Source organism: Pleurodeles waltl, chromosome 7, assembly GCF_031143425.1.
Source record: "Pleurodeles waltl isolate 20211129_DDA chromosome 7, aPleWal1.hap1.20221129, whole genome shotgun sequence".
Lineage (NCBI taxonomy): Eukaryota > Metazoa > Chordata > Amphibia > Caudata > Salamandridae > Pleurodeles > Pleurodeles waltl.
In genome coordinates, this window is record NC_090446.1 from 1,254,846,906 (window position 1) to 1,254,860,947 (window position 14,042).

The following is a 14,042-nucleotide window of genomic DNA, read 5'->3' on the forward strand; positions in this document are numbered from 1 at the left end:
TGTGTACCCATATAAACAAACACACATATATTCCTACAGACAGGGGAAGGCATGGTGAAGCACTGAGAGGAACACCAATAGAAGCAGGAGTGAGAACAGGGCCACGTGATAGGGTGAGAAAGATATTTTCTTGACATTGATTTTCCATGTACTTGGTAACCATGACTGTAAGAAATGGGGTCTTTGGTAGGCAGTCAGGTTACCCCCTGTCCAAGCAAGGACCCTCACTCTAGTCAGGAGAAAACAGAATCACCCTCAGCTAACCCTTGCTTACTCCCTTGGTAGATTGGCACGAGCAGTAGGCTTAACTTCAGAGTGCTAGGTGTAAAGTATTTGCACCAGTATAGACAGTAACTTAATGAAAACACTACAAAATGACACAACACAGGTTTAGAAAAATAGAAAATATTTATCTAAACAAAACAAGACCAAAACAACAAAAATCCAAAAAGAGTCATCATGTAATTTTAAACACACACTAACACTGTTAGCATGAAATTGTACTTTGGGCGCATCAAAAGCGTGTCGATTTTTCAGCCACAGATCGGAGTTGCGTCGATCTATTCCCCGCAGGGCAGTCGGTGAGTGGATTTCTTCCTCTTAGGATGCCTGCCTCTCCTTTCAGGGTCTCAGGAACTGGATGGGCACCACTTGGCAGAGAGAAGTATTTGCTGTCCCTGAGACTTCAAACAACAGGAGGCAAGCTCTAAATCAAGCCCTTGGAGAGTTCTTCTCAAGATGGAAGGCACACAAAGTCCAGTCTTTGTCCTCTAGCACAGGCAGAAGCAGCAACTGCAAGATAGCTCCACAAAGCACAGTCACAGGCAGGGAAGCTCTTCTTCCTCAGCTCTTCAGCTCTTCTCCAGTCTGTGGTTTTAGATGCCCTTCTTATACCCATTTTCTCCTTTGAAGTACGCCTACTTCAAAGCAAAGTCTCTCTTGATTGTGAAATTCTGCAGGCCCACTAGTAGCATTTGATCTATGGGCCATGGGCACCTCTAGTGCACTGTACTAGGGACTTACTAATAAATCAAATTTGCCAATCATGGATTAACCAATTACATACATATTTTGTATAGGAGCACTTGCACTTTAGCACTGGTTAGCACTGGTAAAGTGCCTACAGTAACAAAAACAACAAAAACAGAGTCCAGCACACATCAACAATGTGGGAAATAGAGGCAAAAAGTTAAGGGAGACCACGCCAAGGATGAAAAGTCTAACAATGGCAATCAGAAATAATGCATAGTGTTTACATCAAATGATGAACTTAGTGGAATAGTTACATGAAGCCAGGGGTTGGAAAAGAGGACAGCAGGTTAACCGTTACTGGAATATGACAGACAATGCGTGGATCATTATACACAGTAGTCCATAGGGTGATAGGGAGGCACTCTGTGCCTGTGATAGCGACTGTGGGGGGTATTCGAGGAGGGGCCTCTTCAAACAGGAAGCAGTACTATTCGAGCTCTGTTTTAGACAGCACTTCCAGAAGTCGCATCCGCAACATCGCAGTAGCTGTGAAGGGACTGTCATCAAAGCCCTGACACCAGTGAATTCTGAGAGGAGGAAGTGATGGAGTTTGCTCCACTTTTGTGCCTATGATGCCCTGCTCCTCTCACTGTGGCACCCTTGTGTTAGCTTCTCTACGGGACATGGTTAGGAAAATGCTTGCCTCTATTAACTTAACTTTATTTACTGAGGCCTAATTTATATCCGAAGGCTAGATTTTTTTTTGCTATCAAGCTGGACGCCATGAAGTGCTTGGGTTTGGAGTCACAACTCCTTTTCCACCAATTTGGGGACTACACCTTTTGCCATCTTCTTACTAGAACTAACCTATGTGCTTGGTTGGTGATCCTCCGGAGGTTATCAAGAGCATGTGCTATAACCTGGTGTCAAACTCTGCTCAAGTCAGTTGGTCAATGCACCCACTGCAGAGCTCTTGACAGTACGAGAATGTCATAAATTACAATCCTGACCTAGCTTTTTCACCTCTTCATCTCTGCAAGGTCGATGCAAATAAATTATAGCAATTTTATTAAGAATGGCAACTGTTTTGCAGCACTATGAAATGGCAGAACCTGTATCACCAAGCACTATGTAAAACAAACAAGTTATTCCCAGACTGCTCCAACACACACCGGCCAAAGAGACCTAGGGTAGAGGATGTTGCCGCCCGTGGAGCTGGGGATCACGGTTCGAGTCTCTGTGCCAGCTCAACATCCTGCAAGTCTAGGTAAATTATTTAATCTCACCTTGCTACCAAAATGAATGTGTTCTTGTGCAATGTAACTGATGCTCATGTAAAGAGCTGTAATACCTTTGGATCAAGTTTGTGCTATATAAAAGTGTAAAAAATAACATAAATAAAGTGCTCCAGTACCTTCGAGTCAAGTTCAAGCTACATAAAACTGAAAAAAAAAGACCCTGCAGACGTCGCAAAGAAAGAGCATGATGCACGAAAACAAGGAAAAGGAAGAAACAACATACCGCCATGAGCATGAAGAGGCGAGACAAAAGAAAACAAGGAGGACAAGCGGCCACTGTGACACAGAAGTTAAGAAATCAATCAGTCAGAGTATTTGAAAAGAGCACTATTCACCCGTGAGGGTCTCAATGCGCTAGGAAGAGGCGGGCTGTTATTGCTCGAACAGCCATTTTTCGAGGTGTCTCCTGAAGGTAAGTAGGTCCTGTGTCTGTTGCAGGTGGGTGGGAAGAGTATTCCAAGTCTTGGCGGCGAGGTGGGAGGACGATCTGCCACCGGCGGACGTTCTGTGGATGCGTGGGACGGTGGCGAGGGCAAGATCGGGGTGAAGCTGTTGGGTCGGGGTGTAGAAGGAGAGGCGTCTGTTGAGGTATTCTTGTCCGGTGTTGTGTAGTGGCTTGTCAACATATGAGAGGAGTTTGAATGTGATTCTCTTGTTGATGGGGAGCCAGTGTTGGTCTCTCAGGTGGGCTGTGATGTGGCACTGGTGGGGGATATCCAGCATGAGGTGTGCAGAGGCATTCTGTTTGCATTGCAGTCTTTTCTGGAGCTTGGCCATGGTTCCTGCATAGAGGGCGTTGCCGTAGTCCAGTTTGCTGCTTACGAGGGCTTGGGAGACTGTCCTTCTGGTTTCAGTGGGGCTCCATTTGTAAATCTTCTGAAGCATGCGGAGGGTGTTGAAGCGGGAGGAAGAGATGGCGTTGACTTGTTGGGTCATTGATAGTGATGAGTCCAGGATGAATCCAAGGTTGCATGTGTGGTCGGTGGGTGTCGGTGTGGTTCCCAGTGTAGCAGGCCACCAGGAGCTGCCCCATGTGGAGGGGGTGGAGCTGAAGATGAGGACCTCAGTTTTGTCGTAATTCAGTTTCAGGCAACTGTTTTTCATCCATTCGGCGATGGCCTTCATTCCTTCATGGAGGTTGGTTTTGGGGAGGGCAGGGTCCTTGGTGAGGGAGGGGATCAGCTGGGTGTCATCGACGTATGAGACGATATTGAGGTTGTGAGATCGAGCAATGTTTGCGAGCGGAGCCATGTAGATGTTAAAGAGGGTCGGGCTGAAGGACGATCCCTTGGGTTCGCTGCAGATGATTTTGGTGGCTTCAGAGCGGACTGGAGGGAGGCGGACTCTCTGAGTTCTGCAGGTGAGGAAGGAGGTGATCCAGTCCAGGGCTCTTTTGCAGATCCCTGCATCATTGAGGCATGTGCATAGGGTGTGGTGGCAGACAGTGTCGAATGCGGCTGAGAGGTCAAGGATGATGAGGGCTGCAGTTTTGTCATTGTCAAGTATGGTCCTGATATCGTCAGTGGCAGTGATGAGGGGGGTTTTGGTGCTGTGGTACTTGTGGAATCCGGATTGTGATGGGCCCAGAGTGTTGTTCTCCTCGAAGAAACAGGACAACTTTTGTTGACAACTTTTTCTATGACTTTTGCCGGGAAGGGGAGCAGAGAGATGGGCCAGACATTCTTGAGGTCCTTTGGGTCCGCCTTGGAATTCTTGAGGAGAGGGTTGATCTCGGTGTGCTTCTAGCTCTCCGGGAAGGTGGCGGTCTCGAAGGAACTGTTGAGGATCTTCCAGAGTTGAGGTGTGATGACGGAGCTTGCTTTCTTGAAGATGTGGTGAGGGCAGGGGTCAGATGGTGAGCCGGAGTGGATGGTGTCTATGATTTTGATGGTGTCATTGTCGTTGACGTGGGTCCAGGAGAGCAGGAAGCTGTGGTCAGTGAGACTGTGGTGTCGGTGGTTGACGGGGGTCTGAGTATTGAAGCTGTCATGGATGTCTGTGATCTTGCAGTAGAAGGAGATGGCTAGGGAGTCGCAGAGGTCTTGTGATGGCGGGATGTTGTTGATGTTGAAGCCGGGGTTGGAGAGCTCCTTCACGATGTTGAAGAGCTCGTTGTAGCTGTGTGCGTTGTTGCCGATGTGTTCTTTGTGGGCGGTTCTCTTTGCGGTTCGGATGAGTTAGTGGTGTCTGCGGATGGCGTTCTTGAAGGCTGTGTGGTTGTCCGGTGTCTCATCTTGGTGCCACTTCTTCTCGAGTCTTGTTTGCTTGGCTTCTTGAAGGTCGGTGGTGAACCAGAAGGCCTTTCTGTCGATGCATCAGTTTGAAGGTTTCTTGATCGGGGCAAGAGTGTTGGCACAGTCGTTGATCCATTGCCTGAGGTTGCAGGCTGCTGTGTCAGTGTCGGTAGTGCCGATAGGTGGGTTCCGGGAGAGGGTAGTGATCAGTTGGTCTTCGGTGACCTTGTTCCATCTTCCGGGTGATGGTGTGTTGTGGGTTTCCCGAAGAAGAAGTGGATGCAGCGGTGGTCAGTCCAGTGGAGTTCGGTGGTGTGGCTGAGCAGGAGTTCATCCAGATCTTGGTCAGGAAGGCGCCATCTGGGAAGGATGAGTCGAGTAGATTCCAAAGTTCGACGGCGTGTTTGTGGACAGAGAGGGTGCTCAGTAGGATGCATCTGAGATGGTCCTGCCTTGGTGGGTGGGTAGTTGTTTTGGAGGCTGGTGAAGGAGCAGTACCGGCAGGAGAAGGATCCACGGGTGGGCTGCAGGGTGGCTTGATGGCAGGTGGATGAGCAGCTGGTGTTGAGTGCGTGGAGGGTGGTGGTGTTGTAGTGGAGTCTGGTGTTGCAGTGGTGGGGGGGCGAGAACCAGGGGTTCTGACGCTGGGCGCAGTCCAGGCGTGGACGGGTGCAGACGGGCTTGCCTTAGGCGCACTTTTGGCACGCCAGTGGCATTGCTGCGCAGCAGCCACCATTAAATAGAGAGGGGGGAAGGAAAGACCGCTTGGAGGCGGAAGCATGGGCAAAAAACGGCATGAAAAAATGGGGTGGGCCGTGAAGGGAAGCAGTGGCAGGAAGTGAGGAGGGGAGAGCGAGAGTGAGAGAGAGTGGAGTGAGGGGAGGGAAAAGAGAAGGAAGAGTGTAAAGCAAAAGGCAAAAGGAGAACTGTGGAGAGCGAACAGCAAAAGGAGCACAAAGGGGGGCAGACACGGAAGAGAGAGCACACAGAGAGCGAAGCAGAGAAAAGGAGGAGAGTGGCAGAGGGCAGCCTAGTACTGGACACCAGGGATGAGGCGCAGGCAGAAGCCTGTGGGTGGAGGAGGGCCTCGAACTCCTGACAGAGGTCAGGAGTTCAGAGGAACAAGGGCTCTACTTACAGGTGGAGCTATGGGAGGCAGAGCAGTTCACTGACCAGGTCAGTAGGGTGGATGTAGGGTGATTGGGTGGCAGGACAAACAAGAATACTGCATGGGGGAGTATGATTTAAGTGCTGTGGATGAAGCACTTGGGTGTGTTTACAGTGCCTCTGATTTCAGCATTGTAATCACATTGACTCAAAGGAGCAGGAAACAAAGAGAAAAAAGATCCTTAAAGAACAAATAAACACGACAAAGCATAATTATACAGTAGTTAGTCCATGCTCCCAAAGAGAAAAGGGAGGGACAAAGAGGCATAACTGACCACTAGGAAGCAAGGATTTATTTTTTTAAATGACAATGAAACAAACAAATGAAATGGCTTTGTAACCACAGAAGTAAATATAATAAAAGTATACAAAAGGCCATACGCGTACGCTCAACCTAAATATGACATGTGACTCCCATCATCATTTTGTACAGTGATGGTTCAGCTAATCTGTTGCAGTGTAAAAACACTGTTCAGTAGGGGTCACTGAACCAGCCGATTAATAGCAAAGAAAATGGATTCTATTTGTGAATTTTACCATACGAGCTGCAAATGCAGGTGTAGTGAACTAACAGTCAGCCTCTGTCCTTTAGAGAGGAACTGATATATGTTCCCCTCAAAGCTGCACCCCATATTCACAAAGTGGAAAGTGTATCTCAAAGTGAACTTTAATTTTGTGAATACGTACAAACCCCCCCATAAGGAACTGGTTTCCAATTAATGGTTTGCAATTTCAATTCAGGTTATAAACCAATGACATATTGCTTTGCGGTTTGGAAGGAACATGAAATCCCTTTCAGTGCCTTGCCTTCTTCCCAACCATAGTGAGTCAGAAGGAGCATATTGTGAGACAGAAAGTAATGTTTAACTCACAGTGTGGCTTTGTAGTTTGCAGAGTTGTAGTCTCAAAGTATGCCATTTTGAGAGTTGTGAGCTTTGCAACTGCAAATCCATGAATCAATTAGTCCGTGACAAAGGGCTCGGATACGAGTTAGGCGGTCCAAAAACTACCAAGCTCATGGAGGTCGGAGACATTGTTAGCGGCACCGCCGCGCTGATCAAGTCTCCACTCTCAGCCGGTTGCACTTTCATGGAAAGGCTGGCAAAAAGCCAGTGCTGGGGCAACAGGGGGCCCCTGCACTGTCCACAATCATGTTGTGGATGGTTCAGGGCCCCCAGTCACTGAAATCGTATTGAGGCCCAAAGTGTCTACTCATAGATAATATCTTCCAAATGCACCAAAGGCTACTACAGGCTTAAAATTCAGCTATATAACTAAATAACTGAGGCTCTTTATGCATACCCATCAACATTCTCCAGAAAAATCTTAAGGCCTGATTACAAGTTTGGTGGTCTCAAGACTGCCACACTTGTGATGGCAGTCGGACTGCCACATTACGACCCTGGCGGTCGGACCACCAGGGGACCACTGTCTCTGCCAGGATCTCTGATCCTGACGGGCTGACGGCAGACTTGGTTGCGATCAGCTAGGGTTCTCCCCCAGCCCTTTCATGGTGATTCTACCGCCATGAAAAGGTGGTGGAGAACAAGTGCAGGTGGCCACAGGGAGGCCTTTGCACTGTCCACAACATTGTTGTGTGCAATGCAGGGGCCCCAATTCTCAACACCATCAGAATGTGCACCGTCTGCTCAGCTGAGTGTGAGTTCCGAGGGTGCTGGTTGGCCCCACTGTGCGACCGCATTAAAGTCGGCTACATGTGGAGGCTGACTGGCGCAGTGGGAACCTTGTAATAGGGCAGGTGGAGAGACCACCACGTCTGCGGCAGTCTTTTCACCATGGGTCTGGTGGTGGGGTTTTCTGACCGCCAAACTTCTCAGGCCCATAATTGTCAACTAGAATCATCAGCCAAATCTACTTTTATTCTCACATCACCACTCTTAGAAAAACATGCATTGGCTACCTTCTCTGACACACATTAGGTTTAAGTTAAGCAACAAAGTGCAAGTTTATTTACTGACATGCAAGTTCATACCCAAATCTCTTATTATTAACCATGTGCACCTGTCCACTGCATTTTTTGTTTTGAGATGTTTCTTTCTCACGTTGCACAGTCAGTATGGGGGAAGTGTCTTTTCTTTAGTGTTTAGTTTAGTCCAAACTACATACTGAATCTCATACTTCACTATAGACTAGCAAGGCTACTGTGAACCAATAAAGGAATATTGTTTCCAGACCAATTACGTCTATTTAAGAACCCGGCGAATGATGAACTCCATCTGAGTTACCAAACTTCATTCCAGCTACCAGACCATGAGAAATAGAAACTCATCAATATCACTCAAAGGAAAACAGAATGAGCTTACAAAAAAAGACAAAAGTTTGTAAAACAATTATTTAAAAGTAGACAGAAGTCCCATGGACAATCTTACATTAGTGGCCTGATGTTTAGAAATGCAACAATGATGCATCGAGGTGACACAAAAAATTGGATACTTTGGAAAAGCAAATTTCTACACACTATCAATCATTCACCAATCACTCCACAAATGACAGCCCCAGGATTCTGGTCAATACAAACTTTGAACTGAACGCACTCTACACTTTAAAGGCAGAAAAAGCCCTGCCACTATGAACACGGAGACAAGGCTAGCAGACTGCTGGCTTTACAACTTATTACTGCCTGGTACTAAAAACTGTTTTAGCACCATTCAAAAAGGAGAAAGGAAGGTCCCACTGGGACCTATTCCATTTATGAACATGCTACCACGCCTTTGAGGTGTTGGCAAAATATTAATATTTCATGTCTGCATTTCAGTCCCAAAATATTAACACTTACTATAAGGAATTAATATTTGAAAGAGATGCCCTAAAGATGCACCTTCCAAATAGTGTAACACATTTGAAAAACATATTTTCCTGTCACAAACCCAGGGATTTACAGAATCGCAGGGTTTGCAACAGGAAAATGTGTTAAAACATCTGGTTCTTGGGGCCCAATTGTCCACCAAACTCCAGACAGAGTGGTTGCCATTGCGCTGGCTACCTCCCTACAGGCCCCATCGAGACTTTCCTGCTGGGCTGATCGGTGGAAACCAAGGTTTCTGCTGTTCATCCCAGAGGGAAAGTGGCATCAGCATTGTCGCTGGCCCATAATCGAGCCGGAGACAACGATGCCGCCCACAGGGGGCATCAACATCTTCATAATTCGCACAGTTTGCACAGCAGACAGTGCACAATATGAGAGTGCTGTGTAGGGGGACCCTTGCAGTGCCCATGCCACAGGCCTTTTCATGGTGGTGAAACCACCTTGAGAAGGCTGGCAGAGAACCAGGTTGTAATCAGCAGGGTGGCGCTGAGTTTAGCTCCGCCATGGCTGATTCCAGGATGTCAGATCCCGGTTGAGACAGCAGTAGATTGATGGGGCTGCCCGCAAACCTCGTAATGTGGCAGTCGGACTGCCACAACCGCAGCGCTTTGACAACCACCGATAGTGTGGTAGTCCGAGGACCACCGCACTCGTAATTAAGCCCATAGTCTTTATGATGGTGCAATAAGTAGAGAACTGGACTGAAGGGGAATGCACCCTTCCAAGCCTTCTCCCTGGGATAGCAGAACCACTGGGAATAAGTCCTAGCCAAAGACATATTTGTGTTCAGACAATACGGGCATGTCAAAAGGTTGCTCAGTTTAGTGGAGAAGAGGAGGAGGAGTCTCTGTCAGTCATCAGGTTGTGGAAGTGGCAGGTTTTTACCTTCACCCACCAGGCCTTCCATTCACATATAAATAAGGTAGCAAGTTAAACCACTGGTTATAGCTATAAGTCATATTAAATGTAGTGTGGAGGATGCTCTACCACCTCTGGTTTCCAAATTGGGTAGGAGTGATTGCATGTGCAAGGGCGACTGTAGGAAGGTGAGGCTAATAGTGCCTCCTGTGAAAGTCAAAATAAAGGCCAACGTGCCTGGTTACCAAGAGGGGATTCAGGTTAATTGACATCTCAACAAATAAGTACATCAATAGCACTAGTAACATTTGCCTATTATTAACAAGGTACACAATCTGAAAATGGAAAAAATGATTACTGTTTTCCAATATAGAAAATAAGTACTGCTTAGTAGAAATATAGTTTACCTTGGTTTCTTCTTCCAACTGTTTTTTAACATCTTCCATCTGAGAAGTCATTAGCATCTTTGTTCTATTTAGCTGAATTGTTCTATTTTCCTTGTCTTCTACTTGACGAGTAAGCTCATTATTTTCAGCTGAAATTAAATAAGTTATTAGAGATCACTGCAAATGCAATGCAGTGTGTGTATAATATATATATATATATATATATATATATATATATATATATATATATATATATATATATATATATATATATGTGTGTACACACACACACATATATAAAGACATATATGCTGTATACATGTTTTACATACACTTTTGTATTTACCTAGATTGTATTAATCTTATTTTCTAAAGACTAATATGTAAAACTACAAATGCCCATATTTTTGCAAAGGTGATGCTAAAAATAGTTTGGGAATAATTCATTGGAACCGTAACTAGCCATCCATAGCACAATCTGCAGGCATCAGTCTCTTAGTTGACTGTATAAGAAACAACAAAGTCTTTGAACAAAAAGAGCACCCCGATTGTAGTGGCGTGTGATATGGTTAATCAAAGTGAAATCATGGCACCTAGAGTGGGGATGGGAGCACAACAGATGTTGAACTTCTCATGATGCAGACCAGGAAACATTCGGTCCAGCTGACCTTGTGAAGCACAAGTTTGGGTTCAGGCCGAAGATGATTCAAGAGCTTTGTAAGACATTTCAATATTTCTTCAAGGTGGTGGGGCCAGGCAATGCAGTCTGTAGTTCCACCAGTGTTGCCCATTAATACTCTACTCATTTCTACCGTAAGACTAGGTAGGTGTGTACTGTCTAATCAGATATAAATAACCACAGCAAAGCCAGCTCACTGCAACAGCTGCAAGGGACAGTTTTAGAGTATTTCCTATAAATACCTTGGCTTCACAGATTTTAGGACTCTACAATATCCCACCAGTCATTTAAAACTCCAAAGGAGTTGATACCCAAACGGATCACTGACACAATATTATGCTGAACCATTTCTATTGTCAAAAATATCGAGGCAAAATATAGTTTACCATGACATTGTGATCATATATTTATATTGATAAGTACAACAATAATGGGGAAAAAAACTATCATTGACACTAATATCGTGCAAAAAAGACAAAATATCAAGTTTGTAATATAGATATGCAGACATTTATATCGCCTACATTTAAATAACTATGTAGTGTAACATAATTAACGAAATATTTATTTTACAATATATTCCTTTTTTATATTGCTAAATGAATAAAATGAACATCTTCCTCTCTCTCTTGCTGTGATTAAGGCTACAGCCAAAATGCACCGGGGGAAGTCTGTTTTGATTATTAAACACTGTTGGCAAAACAGAAGGATTGATATGAGCATGCCCTTTGTTTTAGGGTGTGATGATTTTGTTATTGATATATAAAGAGAGAGAGAGAGAGAGATAGAGTTATTCATACAAATGAATACAAATACATTTAAACTATTAAACATATTTTAATGTAAAATAAATAGTTTTCTTAATTAAGTTAGAATATTTATATGTTGTGTGTGGGTATATATCTATCTATATATATCTATATATCTATATATACATATATATAGATATATGTATATATATGTAAAACCTACTGGCGGTCCCCAGTAGGTAGCTATAGCTAGGACCATGTTTCCATAGGAAAAGTGTTTTTTGACTTGCCTATATCATTGGCACTGTTTGACGAATCTTCAGGAAATGTTTTAAAAAAAAGGGTTGCCATGATTCTTGTTGCCTATGGAAAGTTTCAGGGTGATCTGTCAGGCAGGGGCCAATGAAAAGAGGGCTCAGAAAACATTGTGTTTTCCATGTTAACTTCCATAGGATTCTTTTGACACGACTACAGGCCGAACCAGTGGACGAAACTGCACCAAATGTGGCAGAAAGCTAGCTGTCGGAATGCAGATTACACTTTTGCTTATTTGGTGTGAATCTGTTCAGTAGTTTTTGAGACGTTAAAGGGAAAATACATTTGTATATCTCTGGCTGTGAATAATTCACAAATAATCTGCAAAATCTTTGAATGTTTCACGAATACACATGTGAAAAGAAGCGTTGTAATTGGCTGACCACAACCTGACTATTAAGTTGTGTCCACCATTTTATTTCACTGGACACGGTCCCCGGGGTGAAAATCCAAATTGAAAGTGGTATAAGGCGTCAGGGTGAAGGTACCCTGAACCCAAGGGTGTGATAAAGCTGTGTCTTAGGTGCAAATTATGGGTTTAAAATAATTTTGTGTCACCATGTGCAATATTCGTGAAAATTAGCACATTTTTGCAAATTATTCACCAATATGCAAAACTTTGAAAGAAAAACCACAGATTCATTCATATACTAATACATTCACTCAGAGACTCATGCGTCCATCATGCACCCACTCAGACACTCATGCACCCACTCCCACCCACTCAGAATCACACACCCACTTTCAGACCCACTCAAACACTCACACACCCACTCACAGATCCACTGAAAGAGACAGGCCTTGTGGCCAGCCTGTGCTGCCCACATTCAAAGAACGTGCGTGGTGTTGGGTGGTTATAAGGGCTAGGCTTTGCCACCAATCCTCACCACGCACGGCCGAAGTCCGTGCGCGGCGGCGTTTGGAATAACATATAGTAATTAATATTGCTTTACATTAAATAATCATTGAAATTCGAAGAAAAAAAAAAGATCACAGGGACTTTATAGATAGGCCCTGAATTTACTGGTACAAAACCATAGAAATTCAGCAGTTATACTTAGAGTTTTTTCAAGTAACTATAACTCGCACCCTAACATAACTATAACTTGCACCTTCACCATGCACAGCTAATTCCACATATTATATAATTTATGAGCTCTTGTATGGGATCTTTGATATTATCACTGCAACATTTGCAATAAAATTGTTGATAAGAAAACTGTGCATGGCAAGGGCGCAAGTTATATTTCCCTTAGGGCGTAAGTTATAGTTACTTAAAAGAACTCTAAGTATAACTGCTGAATTTCTATGGTTTTGTACAAGTAAATTCAGAGCCGTCCTGCTGATTACAACCTCAGTCTCCACCAGCCTTTTCATGGTGGTTTTACCACCATGAAAAGGCTACCAGAGAACAGGTGTAGGTGTCCACAGGCAGGCCCTTACACTGCCCATGCAATTGGCTTGGGCAGTGCAGGGGTCCCCCTGCCCAGCATCCTCACAATGTTCACTGTCTGCCGTGCAGACAATGAACATTGCGAGGGTACTGGTGCACCCTGCAGGCAACAGCATTGGCCCCAGCTTTATTTCAAGCTGGAGACAATGCTATTTACTGTTTCCTGCTAGGCTGCTGAGAGGAAACTTTGGTTTCCACCAGTCAGCCTAGTGGGAAACTCGTAATGGGTCCAGTGGGGAGGTCACCGCCACACTGGAGTTCGGCAGAAAGGTCTTCCCTTCCGCCGAACTCCAAATGAAGCCCATAATGTTAAATACATAAAATAACACAATCAATGCTACAAACTCTATTTAAGCAGCATTATTAAAACAACTTGATGTTGAAGAATATTAAATATAACTGTACCCACTCCAGTCTGTGCAACAGTAGAGGAAAGCGTTGGATTTCGAAAGGATGAACTTAACTATTCCCACTCCAGTCTGTGCAGCAATAGAAAAAGTGTTGGAGTTCAGAGGTGTGACATTTACTATTCCCACTCCAGTCTGTGCAACAGTAGGAAAAGTGTTGGATTTCAGAGGGGTGCAATGTTCTATTCCCACCCCAATCTGTGCAGCAGTAGGGAAAGCGTTGTATTTCAGAGGACTGAAATTTTCTATTCCCACTACGCGCAACAGTAAGGAAAGTATCAAATTGCAAAGAGGTTAATTTTACTATACTTCACTTCAAACACATCACATAAATAAGTAACACCATGAATTAAAAAAAATATTAAGCTCAGTTTAAAAATTATTAAGTAAAATAAATGTATGTGTAATAAAAAATAATAATCAATTTACTCTTCATTAAAATAATTAACTTCAAATAATGTATAATAATTATCCAGTTTAGTGATTCATTAGCTCCACCCCCGATATCTACAAACCTAGAAGACGGCACCTACAATATTACTTAAAAAGTACGTTTTGCATAATGTACATATTTGAAAGCAAAAATGAATTGTTAATTAATTAATTATTACTTAATTAACTTCCCACCCTCATAATAGAGCCAGCTGGAATACTGAGCACGCAGGGGGCACCAGCTCCCTTGAAATGCACATTGTCT

The 14,042-nt window shown here is 44.2% G+C and overlaps 1 protein-coding gene across 5 annotated transcripts in view; it reads right to left on the reverse strand.

Moving 5' to 3' along the window:
- LOC138246140 (myosin-16-like) overlaps nt 1–14,042 on the reverse strand; it is an 838,653-nt gene that overhangs the window by 192,744 nt on the left and 631,867 nt on the right. For all 5 annotated transcript variants that reach the window (XM_069200412.1, XM_069200413.1, XM_069200414.1 and 2 more), the window contains one exon: nt 9,764–9,891. In XM_069200412.1, the coding sequence (XP_069056513.1) occupies nt 9,764–9,891 (128 nt within the window). The remainder of the gene's footprint in view (nt 1–9,763; nt 9,892–14,042) is intronic.